The sequence below is a fragment of the Pongo abelii genome, chromosome 21 (assembly GCF_028885655.2).
Source record: "Pongo abelii isolate AG06213 chromosome 21, NHGRI_mPonAbe1-v2.0_pri, whole genome shotgun sequence".
In the NCBI taxonomy this organism is placed as follows: Eukaryota; Metazoa; Chordata; class Mammalia; order Primates; family Hominidae; genus Pongo; species Pongo abelii.
In genome coordinates, this window is record NC_072006.2 from 40,137,061 (window position 1) to 40,159,612 (window position 22,552).

Sequence of the window (22,552 nt, forward strand, 5' to 3'; positions counted from 1 at the left end):
CCTATCAGTTGGAGGAGAGTTAACAGATATACCCCACGAGATAGGAATGGCAGAGCAGGTGATGCTTGAAATCACAATTTTCTACTGAGGATCCTGGTGCAAGAGCAAATTGAGATACTCAATTGTCATCTTTAATGGAAAAAAGCACTTTAGATCCTATATTTTTCTATATCTTTAGAAGGACTCCAGAGATTTGAGTTCTAGTCACCAAGTTCCATTCAATATTCAACACTTGATTTGGGTGAGGTCTTCTGTTTTGCTGAGTTTTTTTTTGTTTTATTGTCCTGATTTAACCAGACTTATGGGACAGTACTATGCACCCACGTTCCAGGGCCTCCAAGTTCTAAGTCTCAGAGTGGTCCCTGGGCTAAGGTGCTGGATGAACCTACTCCCAGCCTAGAAGCCTCCCGCTGTAACCAAGTACACCCATTTTTCTGAGTTAGAGAATGAGTTATCTTTTTAAATCAGCTTTTTCTTCTTTCTCTTTTGTGTTTTTCTTCTGTTCCCCACTTCCTACTTAGCTGATTAGAAATGCAGTTATAACCTTTTGCTTTCCCTTTACCAGACACTCCTAGAGCAAGTGTATCTCTGTGCTTACTTAAAAGCTCCAGAGTAGAAACCTCTCCCACCAGATTGCCTTGAGAGACAATAGTCAATTTACAACCAAAAGTATGCCTGCCAGGAAACTCTGCCCCACCTGGAGAGTATTTCGAGACAAGGCCACTTTACAACCTAGTTCTGCCCAAGATGGTGGCAGCTCGACCAGGCGGTAGATTAGGCACCAAAGTGGGTAATGGAGACTCCCACCTGCTCATTCCCTCCTCTGCATGCCATTTATGCCAATTCCCCCTCCCGCTTTTTTTTTTTTTTTTCTTTTTTTGAGACAGAGTCTCTCTCTGTCGTCCAGGCTGGAGTGCAGTGGCACAATCTTGGCTCACTGCAACCTCTGCCTCCCGGGTTCGAGTGATCCTCCCACATCAGCCTCCCGAGTAGCTGGGATTATAGGTGCCCACCAGCTCACCTGGCTAATTTTTTTGTATTTTTAGTAGAGATCGGGTTTCACCACATTGGCCAGGCTGGACCAGACCTTGCTTCTGTTAATTGGATGCTACAAATGGAGAGCAAGCGTACCTGAAATTTAGCTACACTGCTTTCTTAAAAAAAAAAAAAAAAAAGGCCCTGGCTGGGAGTGGTGGTTTATGCCTGTAATCCCAGCACTTTGGGAGGCTGAGGTGGGTGGATCACTTGAGGTCAGGAGCTTGAGACCAGCCTGGGCAACATGCTGAAAGCCTCTCTTTACTAAAAATACAAAAATCAGCTGGGCATGGTGGCACACGCCTGTAATCCTAGCTACTTAGGAGGCTGAGGCAGGAGAATCACTTGAACCTGGGAGGCAGAGGTTGCAGTGAGCTGAGATCGGGCCACTGCACTCCATCCTGGGAACAAAGTGAGACAGTGTCTCAAAAAACAAAAAAGCCCTATCTTTGCAGGACAGGTGAGCCCCCAAGTTGAGACTTAGCTCAGGAGAGTTCTTGGCTTTGCCCAAAGAAGGAATTCAAGGGTGAGCCAGTGGTGTTAGACAGCAATCTTTTATTGAATAGTGCTTCTCCTTGTGGAGCAGGGCTAACTCATGGGCAGTGAATCCAGAGTCGATACCCAGTGTGTGGGATGTTGGCAACTGTATTTATACTCACCTCTAATCCCTTCTCAGCCTTTTGGCTGAGATCAAGTGTGGTATACTCATTCCTACCCACTTTCAATCACATGCAAATAAAGGGGCAGGTTAATGCAAATTGAGGGGTGGGTTTTTAGAGCTTTCTAGGAAAGAGGTAGCAACTTCCTGGTCATTGCCAAGACATTTGTAAACAGTCATGGCACTGGTGGGAGTGTCTTATGCTAATGAGGGATGGGGACAGCTAGGGGGTCCTAGATCCTGTTCTGGTCAGCAGGGTTGTGACCAGAAAACAAGTCCTGCCATTCTCCTATCTCACCAGGACTCTGGCAGCCATTTAGCTACTTTGAGCCCCAGTCTCCTATGTATGGAGTTAGGTAAAAGTTTGGGTGGTTGTGAGGACTGGCTGAGATAATGCCTGTGAGTATCCAATAAATGTTAGACTCCCACATTCCAATCCCTGTGCCCCCTGCCTCCAGAATCTTTCATTGTGACCTTAGGAGATTCTGAGAATGATTTTTCTCAGAGCAGGGCTTCCAGTAGCTGATGGTATGGTGGGAGGAGTGGAGTGGAGCTCTTGCCTTGTTACTGAGGAAATCTATTTGTTTCTAGTATTACTGGATTTTTGGGGAAAAATTTGTAGTCCTCCCCTTGAAAGGCAAAGGGGCTAGTTGTGCCATTTGCCCGCCCAGGAACCATGAGGAGATACATGGTAACTTATGCCTGGCAGCTCCTGAAGAAGGAACTGGTGAGGAGGGGCAAGGGCAGTGGGAGGGAAGAGCAGAAGATTGAACAGACAGGTGTTTTGAGGAAGGTAGATGCAGGTGTAGGAGGGGTCTTGGATGAATGGTGGCCATCCTGTACCTTTTGGAGTCACAGCATGGCACAAAGGAGGGACCCCTGCCCTGTAGTCTACCAGCCCCCCACACTGGGCAAGCCATAGGCCACACTTAGAGCCACTGAGTCCTGTTCTGTGCCCACTCTTCCTGCTATTATGAGATCCAGAGAGAACAAGGCAGGGTAGCAACATAGAGTCATAGGTTAAGCTTGTGAACTCTGGAGCCAGACTACCTAGGTTTAAATCCCTATCACCTATTAGTCATGCGACCCCAGCAAGTTGCTTGGTTTGCTGTGCCTTTATTTTCTCCTCTGTAAAGTGAGATGATAATACTAGTACCTACTGCATAAATTTACTGATTAAATGATTTACGTATTAGAATAGTGCTTTGGATAATGCCTGACAATAGTAAATTGTACTCAATAAGTATTAATTTTATTCATAAAGTACCTTTCCCCATATTTCCATAGATATCTAATTTTTAAGAAATAGAACATTACAGGTGTAGGGAAAGCTCTTTACCATCCCATGCCCCTTTATTTCTCTTTACTAGTAACCACTTTCCTGAAGTTGGTGTCACCCTTCCTGTTTATATTTTTATATATTATCACATGTGTATATATCCATAAACAATATATAGTATGTGGCACACTGTTTAAAAATGATACCATAAATAGCATCATAGTTCTTTTTTCCCACTCAAAATCATTTCAGCTTTATCCACATTGACACACACAGACTTAGTGCTATGTTCAATCCTGTGGCTGAACCATAATGTAGTGATCCCTTCGATCCCTACTAATGGACATTTGTTTTTAGCCATTCACTGTTACACACAATGTTGCCATGATTACCCTCTAATCATGGCACCTCTAATCCCTTCTCAGCCTTTTGGCTGAGATCAAGTGTGGTATACTCATTCCTACCCACTTTCAATCACATGCAAATAAAGGGGCAGGTTAATGCAAATTGAGGGGTGGGTTTTTAGAGCTTTCTAGGAAAGAGGTAGCAACTTCCTGGTCATTGCCAAGACATTTGTAAACAGTCATGGCACTGGTGGGAGTGTCTTATGCTAATGAGGGATGGGGACAGCTAGGGGGTCCTAGATCCTGTTCTGGTCAGCAGGGTTGTGACCAGAAAACAAGTCCTGCCATTCTCCTATCTCACCAGGACTCTGGCAGCCATTTAGCTACTTTGAGCCCCAGTCTCCTATGTATGGAGTTAGGTAAAAGTTTGGGTGGTTGTGAGGACTGGCTGAGATAATGCCTGTGAGTATCCAATAAATGTTAGACTCCCACATTCCAATCCCTGTGCCCCCTGCCTCCAGAATCTTTCATTGTGACCTTAGGAGATTCTGAGAATGATTTTTCTCAGAGCAGGGCTCTGAGAATGGCTATCCCCTTGTACGTGCATGTTTCTCTGAAGAGGACATATAAAGTACATACAGTTCTTCCATTGTGAAGTACACACATCCTCAACTTTATATAATGTTGCCAGATTGCTCTTCAACATGGTTGTACCATGTTTCCCAGTTCCCAGTGATAAGTGCAAAATAGTATCATGTTATTACTTTAATTTCCATTTCCATTATTTCTAGCAATGTTAAGAATGGTTTCACAATTTGGCTGGGGCATGAAGGCTCATGCCTGTCATCCCAGCACTTTGGGAGGCTGAGGCGGAAGGATCACTTGAAGCCAGAGTTGGAAACCAGCCTGGGCAACAAAGTGAAACCCCCTCTTTACAAACAATGTAAATATAAATACAAATGAATAAAAACAATCTTTTCACAATTTGTAGGTAATTTGAACTTTCCCTTTAAATTACCTTTGCTTGTTTTGCTATTGGGTTATTTGTATTTTTCTTTTGATTTGTAGGATTACAAAAAATAAATTTTGGATCGTAATCCTTTGTTGATTATATGCATAGCAAGTATATTTTTCCGGTCTGCAGTTCGTCGTCTCACTTTGTTTATGATACACTTTAAAAAGAACATTCTCTTTTTTCCTTTTTTTGTTTGTTTTTATTTATTTTTTTGAGGCAGAGTCTCACTCTGTTGCCCAGGCTGGAGTGCAGTGGTGCAATTTCAGCTCACTGCAACCTCCGCCTCCCAGGTTCAAGTGATTCTGGTGCCTCAGCCTCCTGAGTATCTGGGATTACAGGCGCCCACTACCACGCCCAGCTAATTTTTGTTTTTTTTAGTACAGATGGGATTTCACCATGTTGGCCAGACTAGTCTCAAACTCCTGGTCTCAAGTGATCAGCCCACCTTGGCCTCCCAAAGTGCTAGGATTGCAGGCATGAGCCATGGTGCCAGAGCTGTTTTTTTTTGTTGTTTGTTTGTTTCATTTTGTTGTTGTTGTTGTTGTTACAGGGTATTGCTCTGTTACCCAGGTTGGAGTGCAGTGGTGCGATCATAGCTCATTGCAACCTTGACCCCCTGGGCTCAAGCAATCCTCCCTGCCTCAGCCTCCTGAGTAGCTGGGACTACAGGCGGGTGCCACTGTGCCTAGCTAACGATGTACTTTTCAATAGAAGTTAGTAAACAGAGACTTTTATTTAGTTTTTGCATTTTTTTCTAACCCCTCCCCAAACTAAAGTTTTTACGTTTTTTATTGGAAAATTTTCAAACATAAAATTTGAACTATTTTACATATATATATATGTATCATCCTCTAGATCTATCATTCACTATTTTGCTGTATTGGCTTTATGTATTTGTTTTTTTCTTTTTTCTTTTCTTTCTTTTTTTTTTTTTTGAGGCGCAGTTTCACTCTTGTTGCCCAGGTTGGAGTGCAATGGTGCGATCTTGGCTCACCGCAACCTCCGCCTCCCAGGTTCAAGCAGTTCTCCTGCCACAGCCTCCCTGGTAGCTGGGATTACAGGCATACACCACCACACCTGGCTAATTTTTTATTTTTAGTAGAGACAGGGTTTCTCCATATTGGTCAAGCTGGTCTCGAACTCCCAGCCTCAGGTGATCTACCCATCTCGGCCTCCCAAAGTGCTGGGATTACAGGCATGAGCCACCGTGCCCGGCCTGGCTTTATGTATTTGTATATGTGTTTGCTGAATTGTTTGAAAGTAAGCTGCATACTTTATGACATATCTTAAAAATGATGACATTACCCACGTAACCAAATACCACTATCATACTAAGAAAATCGGCACTGATTTCCTAATATTATCTAATGTACAGTCATATTCAATTTCTGTATTTGTCCCTAGAGTGCCTTTGCTCTGTCACCCAGGCTGGAGTGCAGAGGCGCGATCTCAGCTCACCGCAACCTCTGCCTCCCAGGTTCAAGTGATTCTCCTGCCTCAACCTCCCGCGTAGCTGGGACTACAGGCACGCACCACCATGCCAGGCTAATTTTTGTATTTTTAGGAGAGAAGGGGTTTCACTATGTTGGTCAGGCTGGTCTCAAACTCCTGACCTCAGGTGATTCACTTGCCTTGGCCTCCCAAAGTGCTGGGATTACAGGTGTGAGCCACCGCGCCTGGCCTAGAGTGCCTTTTATACTTGTTATCATGAATCAGGATCCAATCAAGAAGCATACCGTTGGTATGTCTCTTGAATCTTTATTAATCTAGAGCAGCCCCCATGCCTTGTTTTTTTCATCATGAAATTGACTTTTTGAAGAAACTAGGTTCATTGATTTGTAGATTGTTCTACATCCTGGATTTTTCCCTATCCTCTGTATTCACTTGTTCTCAGTCCAATTCCAAATTCCTGGGGAAACGGTAGGGTGGCCCATCTTCGATTAGGTGTTATATAAGTTTTCTATGGCTGCCATAACAAATTACCACAATTTGATGGCTTAAAACAAAGCAAATTTATTATATTACAGTACTGTAGGCGAGAAGTCTGACATGGATGTTCTTGTTCTAAAATCAAGGTGTGAGCATTCCTTTCTCAAGGCTCATGGCCTTTTCTGCTTCTAAAGGCCACCCACATTCCTTGGCTTGTGGGCCCTTCCTTCATCTTGACAGCCAGCAGTGTTGCATTCCTCTTACCATTATTCCGTCAGATCTATCTGATTCTAAAATCCAGGCTCTGTACATCATACCTATACTGCCTGCAATTAGTCGTGCCACTTATTTTGTGGATGGAATTGAAGGACTTGACATTTAGCTGGTTTGCTGGTGCATAACAACTAGCTTCTGGGGAGAGGAGGTGCCCTGACTAGTAGCTGCCAATTTCTGTGGCATAAGTACTCCTACCATGGCCAGTTTTAAGTTACCAACCTAATTTCAGCAGGCTTGCAAACTTCCTGAAAATGTAACCATCACTCCAGCTCACTACTGCATTTAATCCTGGTAAATTTCACCTTGTTCAGTACCATCCAGCCTGCTGTTGACTGTTGAGAACAGATGGTTTCTATTGATCTCGTTTGCTTTGTTTCCATAGGGACTGTACCAGCTCGCTACGGATATCATCATAATGATCCGAGTGTGTAAAATGTTCCGCCAAGGCCTCAGGGGATTCCGGGAATATCAAATCATTGAGACTGCTCACTGGAAGCACCCTATCTTCTCCTTCTGGGATGTAAGCAGCTGGGCTCAGCAGGATTATGAGGGCTTAAAGAGGCCCAATAAATTGCATCCCACTTCCTGGCCCAAGCTCAGAACTGAGAAAGAAGACAAAAGGAAAAGCAGATGAGAGACCCAATGGTCACTTTTATTAATGACCAGACTTCTGTTGGAGAGGGTGACGTATATCATCAACCAAGAGGTTTACCTAATACTGAACCCCAGATTTAGACAGCCTTACATGCCTAGCCACAGGCAACGCTGGACCAAGGCAGGCTCCACTGCAACAGCAGGCCTGCTGCCGAAACTCATGGCAGGGAAAGGTGGAGCAAAATATGGGCTCAGAGGGAAGGAGACGATCATGTCTAGTTTTTCTCTTTCCAAATTCATCAAAGAGTTTAAGTCACTCCTCAAGGTAAAAGGAGAGAGGCCAGTAGTGTTCTACTAATACACCTCCCTCCATGTGGAAAGAAACCTTGGGAGTAGAGAAGTGGTCTCCATTTCAACGGTGATCAAAAGAGCCAGAAGCAATCCAGGAGTCACAATAACCAGGGTTTTCTAAATGCGCACACACTCGCTCTATTCGCGTTTCTACTTTCTTTCCTACACCCCTACTTCGGGGCAGGGGTCATTTTCAGGGCGTTTTTCACTGTGGTGACCGTGTTTCTTTTCTTTTTTTGAGACGGAGTCTTGCTCTGTTGCCCAGGCTGGAGTGCAGTGGTGCATCTTGGCTCACTGCAAGCTCCACCTCCTGGGTTCATGCCATTCTCCTGCCTCAGCCTCCCTAGTAGCTGGGACTACAGGCACCTGCCACCACACCCGGCTAATTTTTTGTATTTTTAGTAGAGACAGGGTTTCACCTTGTTAGCCAGGATGGTCTTGATCTCTTGACCTCGTGATCCACCTGCCTTGGCCTCCCAAAGTGCTGGGATGACAGGCGTGAGCCACCGTGCCCGGCCTGGTGACCGTGTTTCTAGATTCCCTAGAAGGTCCCAATTTAAAATATTTTATCCCAGTGGTAGATCATGTGCCCTTCTTTAGCTCAGAAAAGTTGGTCACCCTTCTGCTAACTTGTTCTAGTTCCCCAGAGGTATCTTCATTGCTACTAGGTGTGTTGCTGAGGGCTTCAAAGTTTCCCCAGCAATCACCTGGACAAATCCTGCCCATTTTTCTGTTGTTTCAGGAATGACTAGAGTCAGTCCCCACCCCTCTGCATCTAGTGATTCACTCCAAGAAATTTTCCTAAAGGGCTTCTGACAGATAGTGGCCAAAGAAAGGGGGATACAGGGCTGGTGATGGGGGAAGGAAAGGCAGCCTTAAACTGGTTTCTGAGGGACCAGCAGGTAATATAACTAGTGTGTATGTAGCTGAGTTTAAGATACAGCAGGCCAGCTGGAGAGGAAAGATACACCTCATCTAAAGACATTCAGATACAATGATTATATTTTAAGACCCTGTGCTGGCCAAACCAAACAAGGCTGCAGCCCTGTGGTTGGGCTGAGATGAAAAATGAATGGAGTAGAAGAACTGTAACCAAAAGACTCAGGTTAGCTCTCAGGAAGGACCTCCTGACTCTTAGGGTGGCATGCAATGGTGATGCAATGGGCCCTGGAGATCAGAGGGCTTTGGTTACCAGAAGACGTGGCCTGATGCATGGGGCAGTTGGAAGCTAAGATGCTGAGTCACTTGTTGTCAGGGGAATGTGAGGCTAAGCCTAACCACGTTGGCCAGCCAAAGTGGCTTGAGCAAAGCAGAAGCCTCTCAAGGGCAGCCTATAAGGGTCATAGGGTTGTCAGGCGGAGCACTGGGTGGCTGGAGTGCAGGATCAGGTGGGGAGCCCTAGACTGCTTCAGTAGATGTGTGAATCTGGATGTTTCTGAGCACTGCCTCTTTCCTTCAGTAGCCTCCCTGAGAAGCACCACATGGCTATGCAAAGGATAAACAGGTGGTGGGGATGAGACGGGTCTGAGTGGCTCCAAGGAACAAATGACATGTGGCTTGAGGCCACACTCCAGACACGGAATTGGGTTTGCTGAAAGCCTTGAGTTGGGGTCTCAGCTAGACCACTGACTTGCTGTGTGATCCTTGGGCAAGTTCCTTCACCATCTCAGTCCCACATGGGGCTTAATAAAACCTGCTTTGTCCTGATGACTAAATGGAATAAGGCAGGGAAGATACACTGTGCTTGGCTCATTAAATACACTTAACAAAGGTTGGCTTCATTTGTTCCTTTCTTTTTTTTTTTATTTTTTGAGATGGAGTCTCGCTCTGTTGCCCAGGCTGGAGTGCAGTGGCGTGATCTCGGCTCACTGTAAGCTCCAACTCGCCGGTTCACGCCATTCTCCTGCCTCAGCCTTCTGAGTAGCTGGGACTACAGGCGCCTGCCACCACGCCAGGCTAATTTTTTGTATTTTTAGTAGAGATGGAGTTTCACTGTGCTAGCCAGGATGGTCTCGATCTCCTGACCTTGTGATCCACCCGCCTCGGCCTCCCAAAGTGCTGGGATTACAGGCGTGAGCCACCGCGCCCGGCCTGTTCCTTTCTTTTTATCCTTCCTTTTCTTCCTCCTCTATGCTTGTTTGTTTGCTGCTTTTTCCCCTTCCTTTTCTCTCTCCTTTCCTGTTTCCTCCTTATCCTCCTTTCCTTCTCCCCACCCCCATATTTCTCTGCCTTCACAATAATATGTTGTCAATGCTGGACCCAAGCCTAGTGCTGAGTTGGGGCCTTCGAGCAGAGGCAGGCCTGAAAGGGCCGGCTGCTATGAGGTTTCCCATGGCTTCCTGCCCACCATGGTGGTCCAGGTACACAGGAGGCTCTAGATGCAAAGTTCTAGGGGCAGTCTTGCTGATTCTCCCTCTTCTCCCTGCCCTCTTTCTTTCAGAAAAAGACACAAAGCCGAGTCACATTTGATACCATGGACTTCATTGCAGAGGAGGTATGCATAGCTCGAACCTTGCTGTGGGGGAATTTTCTTTCTGCACCCTGGCTTGGAAGAAACCCTGGCTGGGCATCAGCAGAGCTGGTTTCAGTCTAGGCTCTGCCACCAACTCAGCTTGTCACCCTGAGTTGGCCACTTCGTTTCCTCATCAATAAAATAGCTGATATCAGTGATTCATTCCAGCCCTGGAGCTCCAAGACTGTGAGCATCTAGGAACCAGCTGTCACTGCACAGTTGAGCAAAACCAATGGGAGAGAGTTCCTGGGCTTGGACCCGTGGGAAAACAGCAGGAAAAGATAAAGCAGAGGATGTGAGAGTCCCAGAGAGAGGAAGAATTTGGGTGGTGGGAAAGGGCTGACCTGTGTGAATTCTGGTTCTGCCCTGAATTCTCTGAGAGATGCTGGGCACACCTCTCGCATCTGGGTGTCAGATACCCTTAAAGAGTCTTATTCAGGTGCAGCACACCTGTTGACACTCGGAAGGCTGAGGTGGGAGGATCACTTGAGGCCAGGAGTTCAAGACTGCAGTGAGCTATGGTCATATCACTGCATTCCAGTCTGGGTGATAGAGCGAGGCCCCCTCTCTAAAAAAGAGTCCTCTCATTTTGATGAGGGAATGCTTTTATATCTGTGGGAGCTTTGGACTGTGTGACTTGTTCCCTGAATTTCAATCTCATCATTGTTATCTTCTTGGCTTCTCTCCATGATATCCTGGGTATTAAATATTAAAATCCAATTTAAAATTTAAAAGAGCCTACCTATTTATAGGGAAGATCTGAAATTCTCACCAATGCAGACCTGACTTGACCCTGGCTTGGAGTAGCCATGTTGTTTTTTTTTCCTCAGGGAAAGGGGAAAGAACAGAACTTTATAATGGGTATCAGGGTCACCTGTGCCCATCTCCTGTCCCACCCCTTTCTCTTCTTGGAGCCCAGCTATGGCTTCTGTTGCCTGCCTCTCCTGGGCACAGCCTTATTTTTTCGTGCCCCCTCGTGTATGAAGCATACTCAAGTCATTCAAGCTCTGTGACTCTTCAGCTCTTCAGGCTGGCTAGTGTGTGACACTGAGCACTGAAGGTTAATTAGGCTCTTTCCTTCAGGCAGGAGAAACTGGGGGCCTATCTGAGAGCCACAGAACTCTAGATATGAGGGCAATTCTGTGCACCGCAGTAGAGGGAGGGAACAGGGCACAAAGGGAAAATTCTTTGTTATGGGCAAGGCCTGTAGGTGGTCCTCAAATGAATCATGCCTGACTCTGGTTCCAACACAGAGAAAAGTAGAGAGCCAATTTATCCTCCCATCTCAGCCTTCTGAGTAGCTGGCATTACAGGTGTGCGCTGCTGAGCCCAGCTGGAGACTCATTTTAAAAACCAGCCCTTTGGCCAGATGTGCTGGCTCACGCTTGTAATCCCAGCACTTCGGGAGGCCAAGGCAGGAAGATTACCTGAGCTCAGAAGTTTTAGACCAGTCTGAGCAACATGTGAGACCCTGTCTCTACTAAAAATTAAAAAATAAAAATAATTAGCTGGGCACGGTGGCTTACACCTGTAATCCCAGAATTTTGGGAGGCTGAGGTGGGAGGATTGCTGGAGCCTGGGAAATCGAGGTCACAGTGAGCTATGACTGTGCCACTGCACTGCAGTCTGGGTGACAGAGTGAGACCCTGTCCCACTGCCCCCACCCCACCCCAAGAAAACAACAAGCCCAGCCCTCTGAGTGATGCTAATGAGTATAGGGTTTCTTTGGGGTGATGAAAAGCTTCCAAAACAGTGTGGTGATTGTTGTACAACTCTGTGAATACACTGAAAAACACTGAATTGTGCACTTTAAATGGTGATTTACAGGGCATGTGAATTATATCTAAGTAAAAATGACATATAATATATAATATAGTACACATACATATATAGTTATACATATATAACCTGCCCCTCAGCACAGCATTTGGATTCTGATGGAAAACTAAGCCTCAGTATAGTCCAGGTTGGGCTTCTAATAATGCTAAACTTCTCACAGAGAACCCTTAGTATTAGAGAGGCTTAGAATCGTAGACTCAATTATTGCAGCAACTGTCAGACAGTGGAAACAATGGATACATTTAAAAAACATTGTTTAGAAAAACACGGAGTGAAGAAAAGCAAATTGCACAAGTGATGTCTACAGTCTGACATTTATGTAAATTTTTTTATTTTTAGTTTTTGAGACAGAGTCTTGCTCTGTCATCCAGGCTGAAGTGCAGTGATGCAATCACAGCCCACTGCAACCTCAACCTCCTTGGGCTCAAGCGGTCCTCCCATTTTAGTGCCCCCCAGTAGCTAGGACTACAGGTGTGTGCTACTACGCCCAGCTAATTTTTTTTTTTTTTTTTTGAGACGGAGTCTTGCTCTGTCTCTCAGGCTGGAGTGTAGTGGAGCGATCTGGGCTCACTACAAGCTCCGCCTCCCAGGTTCACGCCATTCTCTTGCCTCAGCCTCCCGAGTAGCTGGAACTAAAGGCGCCTGCCACCACGCCCTGCTAATTTTTTGTATTTTTAGTAGAGACGGGGTTTCACCGTGTTAGCCAGGGTGGTCTTGATCTCCTGACCTCGTGATCTGCCCGCCTTGGCCTCCCAAAGTGCTGGGATTACAGGCATAAGCCACCGCACCAGGCCCAATGCCTGGCTAATTCTTAAATTTTTTGTAGAGATGAGGGTCTTGCCATATTGCCCAGGCTGGTTTCGAACTCCTGGGCTCAAGTGATCCTCCTGCCTTGGCCTCCCAAAGCACTGGGATTACAGGCATGAGCCACTATGCCCAGCAGTAAATTTTAAAATACAAAATAGTCTTATATATTCTGTGGGTACATATATATGCATACATAAAAGTGGTAAACTCAGATGGTAGGGAGCAGATCTGGATTGGGGTGGTGTATACATATAAGAGGATTTTAACCATCTGTGTTGTTCTGATTTCTAATGGAAAATATGTGTTATTTCCAAAAATTTTACTTACACCTAAGAAAAATAGAGGAAGTTAGTATGCCAGATGTTAATGGCTAATTTTGGGTAGTGGGAGTATGGTCAGTCATTCTTTCTTGATCCTTCCTGTTCGCTGAAGGAACACAGTAGGGGTATGGCTGGCCTGCAGTGAGTGAAGGGAAAATGATGAGAAATGGTGTTTGAGAAGCAGACAGGCCAAGTCTCCTAGGCCCTATTTGAAGTGTATTCCCTTTTCCCCATCCCAGACAGTTTTTTGAGCTCCTAAGGCAGGCCTAGATCTGTGTGTGGTTGTGAGGAATACTAGACTGTGTAATGTCCTCACCCTGCCATTGAGGAGCTAACTAGGAGTTATGATGAGACTTAACTAGTAAGTTACCCACTTTCATGATAATTACATTAATCCATTCACTAAGGCAGAGCCCTTGTAACCTAATTACCTCTTAAAGGTCTCACTTTTACAAATTTTTTTGTAGAAACAAGGTCTTGCTGTGTTGCCTAGGCTGGTCTCAAGCTCCTGGCCTCAAGTGATCCCCCTGCCTTGGCCTCCCAAAGTGTTGGGGATTATAGGCATGAGCCACTGTGCCCAGCATCCACTTCTTAATAATGTCAGAATGGCAATTATATTTCGACACAAGTTTTGGAGGAGATGTTCACCCTATAGCAAGAGCCTACTGGGGAAGGGGCTACTCTTTTAGCTAAGATGACCCAGTGGGGACTCACTGAGGGTGTGGCAGCATCTGAGCTGAGACCAGAATGATGAGTCAGCCATGTCCACAAGAAAACCCAGGGGACAAATATTCCAGGCAGAAAAAAACAGCCCAGGCAGAGACCTCAAGACAAAGCTGAGCTTAGCACATGCCAGGGACAGGTAGAAAGTTCCAGAGTAGAGAACAAAGGGGAGAGGTAGGAGATGAGGTTGGAGAGAAGCCATTGAGGGTGTTCATAACTCACGGTGTCACTTCTTCAGCAGGTGGGAGTGGCAGGTGAATGTGCTGGTCCATGAGGCCTGGTTCACTGGAGAAGAAAAGGTTTAGCTAATAGTCTCCGGAAGGTTCACTTTGCTCGTTAGTCTGCTGTAGCATGCCGAGCTCTAGGCTGAGACACAGGTGAAAGTCTCCCCTGACTGCTATGTGTATGTGCTGAGCAGACTCTGCAGGACCACTGGAGCCCGTGGAAGCCTGTATTGCCTGGGAAGGTCAATGAACAGCACAGGTCGGGGGGATGTCAGCATTGATATGTCTCAGATCTACTCCTAATCCTGCCTGAGTTTCTTCATCTGTCAAATGGAATAACAGTTCTTGGGCTGGCAGGATGCAGTGAGATGGGCATATAAAATGTTTATCCCAGTGCCTGACACACAGTAAGCACTCATCACGTGTCAGCCACATCATAGCCACATCACAGCCACATCACAGGGAACGGGAAAGTGTACAAGCAGGACTGTGGGGTGTTGCCCACTGGCCCATGGGCGAAATTGCTGGGTCCCCTGTATCACTCTGGTCCTCTCTCCCCAGGATCACTTTCCTCCAAAGGCCATTCAGATCATGCAGAAGAAGCCTTCCTGGAGAACAGAGGATGAGATCCAGGCCGTCTGTAACATCTTGCAGGTTCTGGATAGCTATCGGAACTACGCGGAGCCCCTGCAGCTGCTCCTGGCCAAAGTTATGCGCTTTGAACGGTCAGTGAGGGGCACAGCCCTTGGCCACCAGGCTGAGGCTGGACTGAGCAAAAAAGCCTGGCTGAGAAGGTGTGGCAGGTCCTGCCCATCCCTCTGCATGGTGTCAGCCATGAATGAAGTCTTCTGTCCATTCACTCCAGCTCCCACTGCTATGGTCGCAGTACCCTTATCTCGCTCAGTTATTGAGACTCTTAGATAATTAAAGGGCCATTAAATCTGGAGAGGATCTAGTAGGAACTTCAGAGAGGATCTGGTCCAATTCCCTCATTTTTCAGAAGAGGAAACTGAGGCTCTGTGGGGGAAAATGGCTCCTCCTAGGTCACCCAGACAAAAAGAAACAGCACTGAAGCTCTTTTCAGTCACTCCCATTAGAGCTTGGGATGAATTCTTTCTGAAACAGCTTGGCTTTGCTTGAATTACCACTGAGGTCAGTGATGCTCTGATTGAGAGTTGAGAAAGCGTAGTTTCCCAAAGGAGAATCAGGGTGTGATTGGTGGAAAAATATGATCAGATGCTTGACAGCAAAAGCGACAGATGTCTGCTTTTGGAGATTCGGGTTCTAGCTCTGACTTGATTGTGGCTTGCCGTGACTTTCAGCAAGCTGAAAGTCCCTTGGGTCCCTTTCCCCTTCCCAAAAATGTTGGTTGAGCTTGATGGGCTCTGAGGGTCTTTCTGGCTCTAGCTCTAGTCATCTTTACTTCAGTGAACAGTGCTCCCTCATCTTCAAAATCTCATTTCCTAGCTGAATATTCCTGCTATCTCCCAGCTAGTCATTATCACCTGGGCCATCTCCTCTTTCTTTTTTCTTTTTATTATTATTATTTTTTGAGATGGGTCTCGTCCTGTCAACCAGGCTGGAGTGCAGTGGTGCGATCACAGCTCACTGAAGCCTCTACCTCCTAGGCTCATGTGAGCCTTCCACCTCGGCCTCCTTTATAGCTGGGACAAGGGGTAGGCATCACCATTCCTGGCTAATTTTATTTTTTATTTCTTGTAGAGACAAAGTCTCACTATGTTGCTCAGGCTGGTCTTGAACTCCTGAGCTCAAGTGATTCTTCCACCTCAGCCTCCCAAAATGCTGGGATTACAGACGTGTACCACCGTGCCTGGCTTGCCTCTTTCCTACATTGATAAAGATTTCAGGCTGATACTGGTTTGTAGCTCATGAAGCCCACAGCCACAGTGGAGCCTGGGCAGTACTGACTCCAGCCTGGTGTGGTCCTCTGTCTGTCCTCTAATCCCTTCCCTCAGGAGTTTGCCACAGAATCACAAGGCCAGTGAGTACTCTCTAAGAGGTCAGAAGAGGAGATGCTGCTGGGGGCTGGGTCAGGGAAGGTTCCTGGAGGAAGTAGGATCTGAGTTCCTGAAAGGATCTGAATAGTGGAGAAGAGAGGGAAGGCCATTGCAGGCAGGGGAGCAACATGGACAAACTGATGGAACAAAGTGGGTATCATCTGCCCTGAGCAGGGTGTTGGTTCCCCTGCTGCTGGTCAAGCCAGCGAGTCAGGAAGGAACAGAAGGTGGCAGTGTGGAGGGGGAGGAGGAAGAGGAGGAACTGCTGAGGGCAGGGCCATGAGCTCAGAGGTGGGGACAATGGCCCTGCTATCGGGGCACTTCCACAATGGCTGCTCATCAGTCCTGGCAGAGACTAAAGGGCAGACTTTTTTTTACCCATTGTCTCCTGGGTAAAATTCAAACTTAGCTGAGCTTTGGAGGCCCTTTATGGTGGGACTAGCCGAATTTCTCTCCCACCACTCCCCGACCTTGCCTTCTCCCATTTTCCTTTCCTGTGAAGTGCACATTACCTGTGAAGTACACGTGATCCCTTGAATGTGCCGTGCTTTGGGCCACCTCTGCACCTTTGGTCATGGTGGTCCCTGTGCCTGGGACCCTCTTCCATCTCTTTGTCCACCTGGATGACTCACTTCAAGCACCATGCTAGAGCCTTGTCTGACCTTCCTAAGCTTGGATAAAGGCCCCTTCTCTGTGCTCCTCAATAGCCTGCACTGACATCTCTTAAAGCATTTTTAAACCTCATTTACATCCTGTATGTGACCATAATTTTGAAAACAAAGTCTGTGTTGTTCATTGTGCCTAATTTTTTTTTTTTTTTTTTTGAGACAGAGTCACCCAGGCCAGAATGCAGTGGTATGATCATGGCTCACCATAGCCCTAAACTCCCAGGCTCAGGTGATCTTCCCACCTTAGCCTTACAGGCAGCTGGGACCACAGGTGTGCACCCCCACACCTGGCTAATCTTTGCATTTTTTGTAGAGATGGGGTTTCACCTTATTGCCCACCCAGGAGTTCAAGACCAGCCTGGGCAACATAACAAGACTCCGTCTCTACAAATAATAGAACAATTAGCTGGATGTGGCACTTCAGGTCTCAGCTCAAATATCCCTTCCTTATTGACAGTAATAGTAAGAATAGCTAACACGGGACTGGGCACAGTGGCTCACTCCTGTAATCCCAGCACTTTGCAAGGCCAAGGTGGGAGGATCCTTGAGCCCAGGAGTTCAAGACCAGCCTAGGCAACATAGTGAGACCCTGTCCCTATCTCAAAACTCCTAGGCTCAAACGATCCTCCCACCTTGGCCTCCCAAAGTGCTGGGATTAACAGGCATGTGCCACCACACCTGGCCTCACGGTGCCTAACAGACACCACTGATATTTATTTAACTTATTGAATGAATGAAGGAAAAGAATAAATATCAAAAGAACTGAGATTTGGACTTGCATACGAAATACAGAAACTTCCCTCTGAGTTTAAGAACTCCTTTTTCGCTCTGGGCCTGGGCACCTTTACCCTAAGGGTGCCCAGTTGGGTAGTGGGCTGCTGGTAATTATGATAAGACCATTATCTGTGTCTCATTCTAGGCATACTCATCTGCATTTTACAGACAAGAGAAACGAAGGATCAGAGAGGGGATATCCATTGCTCAGTGTCACACAGCTAAGAGCAGAACCAGGATTTGGATCCTGGGCTAATGCTAAAGCCAGTCCTAATCATTTAGCGACTCTACTAACCCATTCATTGCTTTCAGCATGTGTTCACTCATTTATTCCACTATGTTCAATGAACATTCACTGTGCCCAAGCACACGCAGCAGTGACCCAGACTGGCAAAGACTCTGCTTTCAGGAAGCTTCAGTCCAACCGAGGCAGGCAATGGGATAGGTGTTAGTGAAAGGCTCCAGCTTGACTGGCAGGGCTGGGCTGTCCTGAGGGCCCTTCTGGTCCAAGTCTGTGCTCTTATCTCCCAGAGCAAAGAGCACAACCAGTCCAGAGCTCCTCCCAGCTTGAACCTGCCCCCGTGTCACTATCCAGTCAACTAGCAGTGGTCTTTTCCCAGGTTTGGTCGCAGGCGTGTGATCATCAAGAAGGGGCAGAAGGGCAACAGCTTTTATTTCATCTACCTGGGCACAGTTGCAATAACCAAGGATGAGGATGGCAGCAGTGCCTTCCTAGATCCCCACCCGAAATTGCTGCACAAGGGTAGCTGTTTTGGGGTAAGCCCAGGGGAAGGACTCGGTTTCCTGGGGTGGAGTGGGTGGAGGTGACAGGACTTCTGCTAGAACCTCTCAGCCAGGCCCAGTCCTGCCTAGTACTCTGTACAAGTCACTGTCCCGTGTGGGCATGGGACATGCTAATTGAGTTGATGCTAATTGAGTTAATGAAATGCTAACTGAGTTGGACCAAGATCAGCCTCTTCATCTGTGATGTTTAAGAAGTATGTTCCTGATACAGCCCTTTAGAGATGAAGTGAGTCCATAGTGAGGCCTCTCCAGCTTCCTCCCCTCTGGCCTGTTCAGGCCTGTTGCCTCTTTTTCCATAAGCAGCAGATTAAGAAGAAGGGGAGTGGGCCCCAGTGAGAGAATGTGCAGGAGAATAGAGGGGGCCGGGGAACACACAGTCTGGTGAGGAGAGAATTCAGGGGGAAGATGGAGGCAGGGAAGATGTGTGTAAGGCTGAGGACAGGAAGTGGAGGTGGCCTCACACTTGCCCTTGCCCTGTCCACCCAACAGGAAACGGACGTTCTGCATGCTTCAATGAGGAGGTCCACCATCGTCTGTATGGAAGAAACGGAGTTCCTGGTTGTTGACCGGGAGGACTTCTTTGCTAATAAGTTGGACCATGAAGTTCAGAAGGATGCTCAGTATCGGTTTGAATTTTTTAGGTAACTGCCTTCATTCAACATTTTTTTCCCTTTGTGTGTTTATTAGCTGCCTGACTTGTCTGTCCTAGGCCTGGTGGGAAACATACTGGTTGCTGTTCTCTCTGTCTGGGATGCTCTGAAGTCCCACCTCGTACCCACCCTCTCTCTCTGCAAACTCCTACTATCCCTTCGGGTCTCAGCTCAAATATCCCTTCCTTATTGATAGTAATAGTAAGAATAGCTAACACGGGACTGGGCACAGTGGCTCACTCCTGTAATCCTAGCACTTTGGGAGTCCAAGGTGGGAGGATCCCTGAGCCCAGGAGTTCAAGACCAGCCTGGGCAACATAGTGAAATCCTGTCCCTACAAAATAAAAAAAAAAAAAAAAATTAGCTGGGTGTGGTGGCACATACCTATAGTTTCAGCTACTTGGGAGGCTGAGGTGGGAGGATCACTTGGGCCCAGGAGTTTGAGGCTGCGGTGAGTTGTGATCACATTACTGCACTCCAGCCTGGGCAACAGAGCATGGTCCTAGTAGCTAGGACTATAGGTGTGCTGCCACATCCAGCTAATTGTTCTATTATTTGTAGAGATGGAGTCATGTTGCTCAGGCTGGTCTTGAACTCCTGGTCTCAAGTGATCCTGCCACTTTGGCCTCCTAAAGTGCTGGGATTACAGACATGAGCCCCCATGCTCAGCCCAAACTATAAAACTATAGTTCTTTTTTTTTTTTTTTTTTTTTGAGAGAGAGGGCCCTGCTCTGTTGCCCAGGCTGGAGTGCAGTGGCATGATCTCATCTCACTGCAACCTCCGCCTCCTGGGTTCAAGCAATTCTCCTGCCTCAGCCTCCCACATAGCTGGAATTACAGTCATGCGCCATCAATCCCAGCTAATTTTTTTGTATTTTTAGTAGAGATGGGGTTTCACTATGTTGGCCAGGGTGGTGTTGAACTCCTGGCCTCAAGTGATCTGCCTGCCTTGGCCTCCCAAAGTGCTGGGATTACAGGCATCAGCCACTGCGCCTGGCCCAAACTATAATTCTTGATTGCATGGTAATTTCTTTACAGTTTATATACCCCTCAGACAGTAAGCAGTATGGTGACAGAGACCAGATAGATCTGTCTTTGTCACTACTATAATCCTTATGTTGTCACATTGCCAGACACATGCAGGTGCTCAACAAATAAATATTGAGTAAGGTGAATAACAGGATATAAATAATAACAATCGCAGGTGAGTCAGAAAGTAAGCACCGTAACTGGGTATCATATTTAAAAGCAGAACTCACACATAGCAAAAGATTTTTGGTTTTTGAATACTTACGTGCATGAAAGGCCACATAAGGATATGCAAGTGAAACCTCATTTAATTGCTCTTCAGTTATTTGCCTTTATGTAAAAGGAGTAAAAATTCAATGAAGTATCTGCACTGGCCCTGAAAATTCGGGTTGTAGGGCTGCACAGCTGCAGAGAAATGTGATGGCCGAGGGGTCTGGTTCCTGTGGCTGGGGCTGAGAGAGGTAGCTTCATCCCCTGGAAAAGTGGGGATTTAGTCCTAAAGGGAGGAGGTGTTTTTTTTTGTTTTTTTGTTTTTTTTTTCCATACTGTGGAAAAATAGGTCTGGCTCCAATCTCAGCTCTTAGGTTATCAGCGATGTGACCCTAGATAGGTCACGTCATTTCTCTGTGTTTTGGCCTCCTGCTCTGTAAAATGGGGATAAGGATACCCTTCTCCCAAGGTCGTGGTGAGGATGGAATGGGATGATCATGGGAAGTGTATGGCCCAGTGCTTGGTGCATGGTAGGTACTTCTTCTATGGTGGCCCTACTTTTTCTTCTGGTGTCTCCAGACCTTCGTCCCTGACATGGCACTGAGCGTGTTCACCTCTGGTGCCCTGACCTTAACTCAGTGCACGCATTGAGGCCTGAGTCATCTTGAGTTAACCTGATTCAATGAACTCAGTCCACCTGAGTCAGTTAAGTTCTGAGCCCTTAACCTGTTGGAGGTGAGAAAATCTGAGATGATTGTTGGCAGCCCTTGGAGCCACATATGAAGGCAGGCAAGCCTGTGAAAGTGGTGTTCAAGGTCAGGGGAAGGGGCAGTCACTGTGGGGTGGGCTCACCCACAGGGAGCAACAGGCAGAAAGAGTGGAGTCCAGATATGTCCCACTCTCCAGACCCAGAGCTGAGTATTTGAAGTCAACAGGCCAGGGGGACACAAGGGTTGGATGAGCTGCCCAAAGCAAAGGTAGGGCCAGAACTGCTAAGTTGGGGGACAGAGCAGCTGTGAGCTGGAGTGGGGAGTAGCTTCATGAGCCACGGTGGGGAGGGATGGCAGGGATGGAGGAGGAGAAGTTTCTTGGAAGGAGGAGCAGAGGTGAGAAAAGCACAGAGGCTGGATCACCCAGGGGCATCTGAGCAGCAGCAAAGAGGGGAGCTTTGCTGGAGGGGAAAGGCCTTGGGAAAAGGTGGAGGGAGCCAAGGTGATAGCAGGTAGGAGAGTGGCTACAGGCAAGGCCAGGTAATCGGGCAGGTAGCAGTGAAATCTTCCACCCAGGCATCCTCCACAGGAGAAGAGTATGTGCCCTCTGCAGATTGCTAAGGTTTGGGCACCTTGTGTGATGGAGTTGATGAATTCTAACAGGCTCTTCCCACAGGAAGATGGATCTGTTTGCATCATGGTCTGATGAGAAGCTCTGGCAGCTTGTAACTATGGCGAAGATAGAGAGGTTCTCGTATGGGCAGCTGATCTCAAAAGACTTTGGAGAGTCACCCTTCATCATGTTTATCAGCAAGGTGAAAAGTCTGGGGGTTGGGATGAGGGTGAACCTCTGAGGAGCATGCCTAAGATCATGTCCTGTGACCTGATGGTCAGAGTTTGAGCCCTTTTCTGCAACCTGTGCAATTCACTTCCTTTTCAGTTTCCATGTACCAGCTGTAAGAGGCCTGCCTCTCTCAGAGCATGGCTAGAGACATTAGATATATGGCTATTGTGTTAGAAAGAGGACCAAGGGATTCTCCCACCTTGAGCTCCTAAGCGTGCTTATTTACATATAGATGCATATTTAAATTATGCATTTGGCTGTTGAATCTTAGTGATGCCAGATCACTTTAAATTTATTTATTTATTTATTTATTTATTTATTTATTTATTTTGAGACAAGAGTCTCACTGTTGTCAGCCCAGGCTGGAGTGCAATGGCACAATCTTAGCTCACTGCAACTTCTGCCTCCTGGGTTTCAGCAATTCTTCTGCCTCACCCTCCCGAGTAGCTGAGATTACAGGTGCCTGCCACCATGCCCGGCTAATTTTTGTACTTTTAGTAGAGATGGGGTTTCACCATGTTGGCCAGGCTGGTCTCGATCTCCTGACTTCAGGTGATCTGCCTGCCTTGGCCTCCCAAAGTGCTGGGATTACAGGCATGAGCCACCAGGCCCAGCCTATTGATTTTTGAGACAGAGTCTTGCTCACTCTGTGGCCCAAACTGGAGTGCAGTGATGAGATCTTGGCTCACTGCAACCTCTGCCTCCCGGCTTCAATTGATTCTCCTGCCTCAGCCTTCTGAGTAGCTGGGACTATAGGTATGTGCCACCATGCCTGGCTAATTTTTTTTGTATTTTTAGTAGAGATGGGGTTTCGTCATACTGGCCAGGCTGGTTTCAAACTCATGGCCTCAAGTGATCTGCCTGCCTCAGCCTCCCAAAGTGCTGGGATTACAGACGTTAGCCACCACACCCAACCTTAAATTATCTTTAAATTGTAAA

The 22,552-nt window shown here is 46.9% G+C and overlaps 1 protein-coding gene across 9 annotated transcripts in view; it reads left to right on the plus strand.

The window, feature by feature from the left end:
* Positions 1-22,552, plus strand: part of CNBD2 (cyclic nucleotide binding domain containing 2) — a 74,815-nt gene that overhangs the window by 11,736 nt on the left and 40,527 nt on the right. For 6 of the 9 annotated variants that reach the window (XM_063720648.1, XM_063720653.1, XM_063720646.1 and 3 more), the window contains exons 3-8: positions 6,919-7,056; positions 9,922-9,975; positions 14,468-14,631; positions 17,987-18,143; positions 18,660-18,811; positions 21,446-21,584. In XM_063720648.1, the coding sequence (XP_063576718.1) occupies positions 6,919-7,056; positions 9,922-9,975; positions 14,468-14,631; positions 17,987-18,143; positions 18,660-18,811; positions 21,446-21,584 (804 nt within the window). Of the gene's footprint in view, positions 1-1,884; positions 2,421-6,918; positions 7,057-9,921; positions 9,976-14,467; positions 14,632-17,986; positions 18,144-18,659; positions 18,812-21,445; positions 21,585-22,552 lie in introns of those variants that run through there. The other 3 variants (XM_063720654.1, XM_063720649.1, XM_063720650.1) reach the window with 3 other exon arrangements.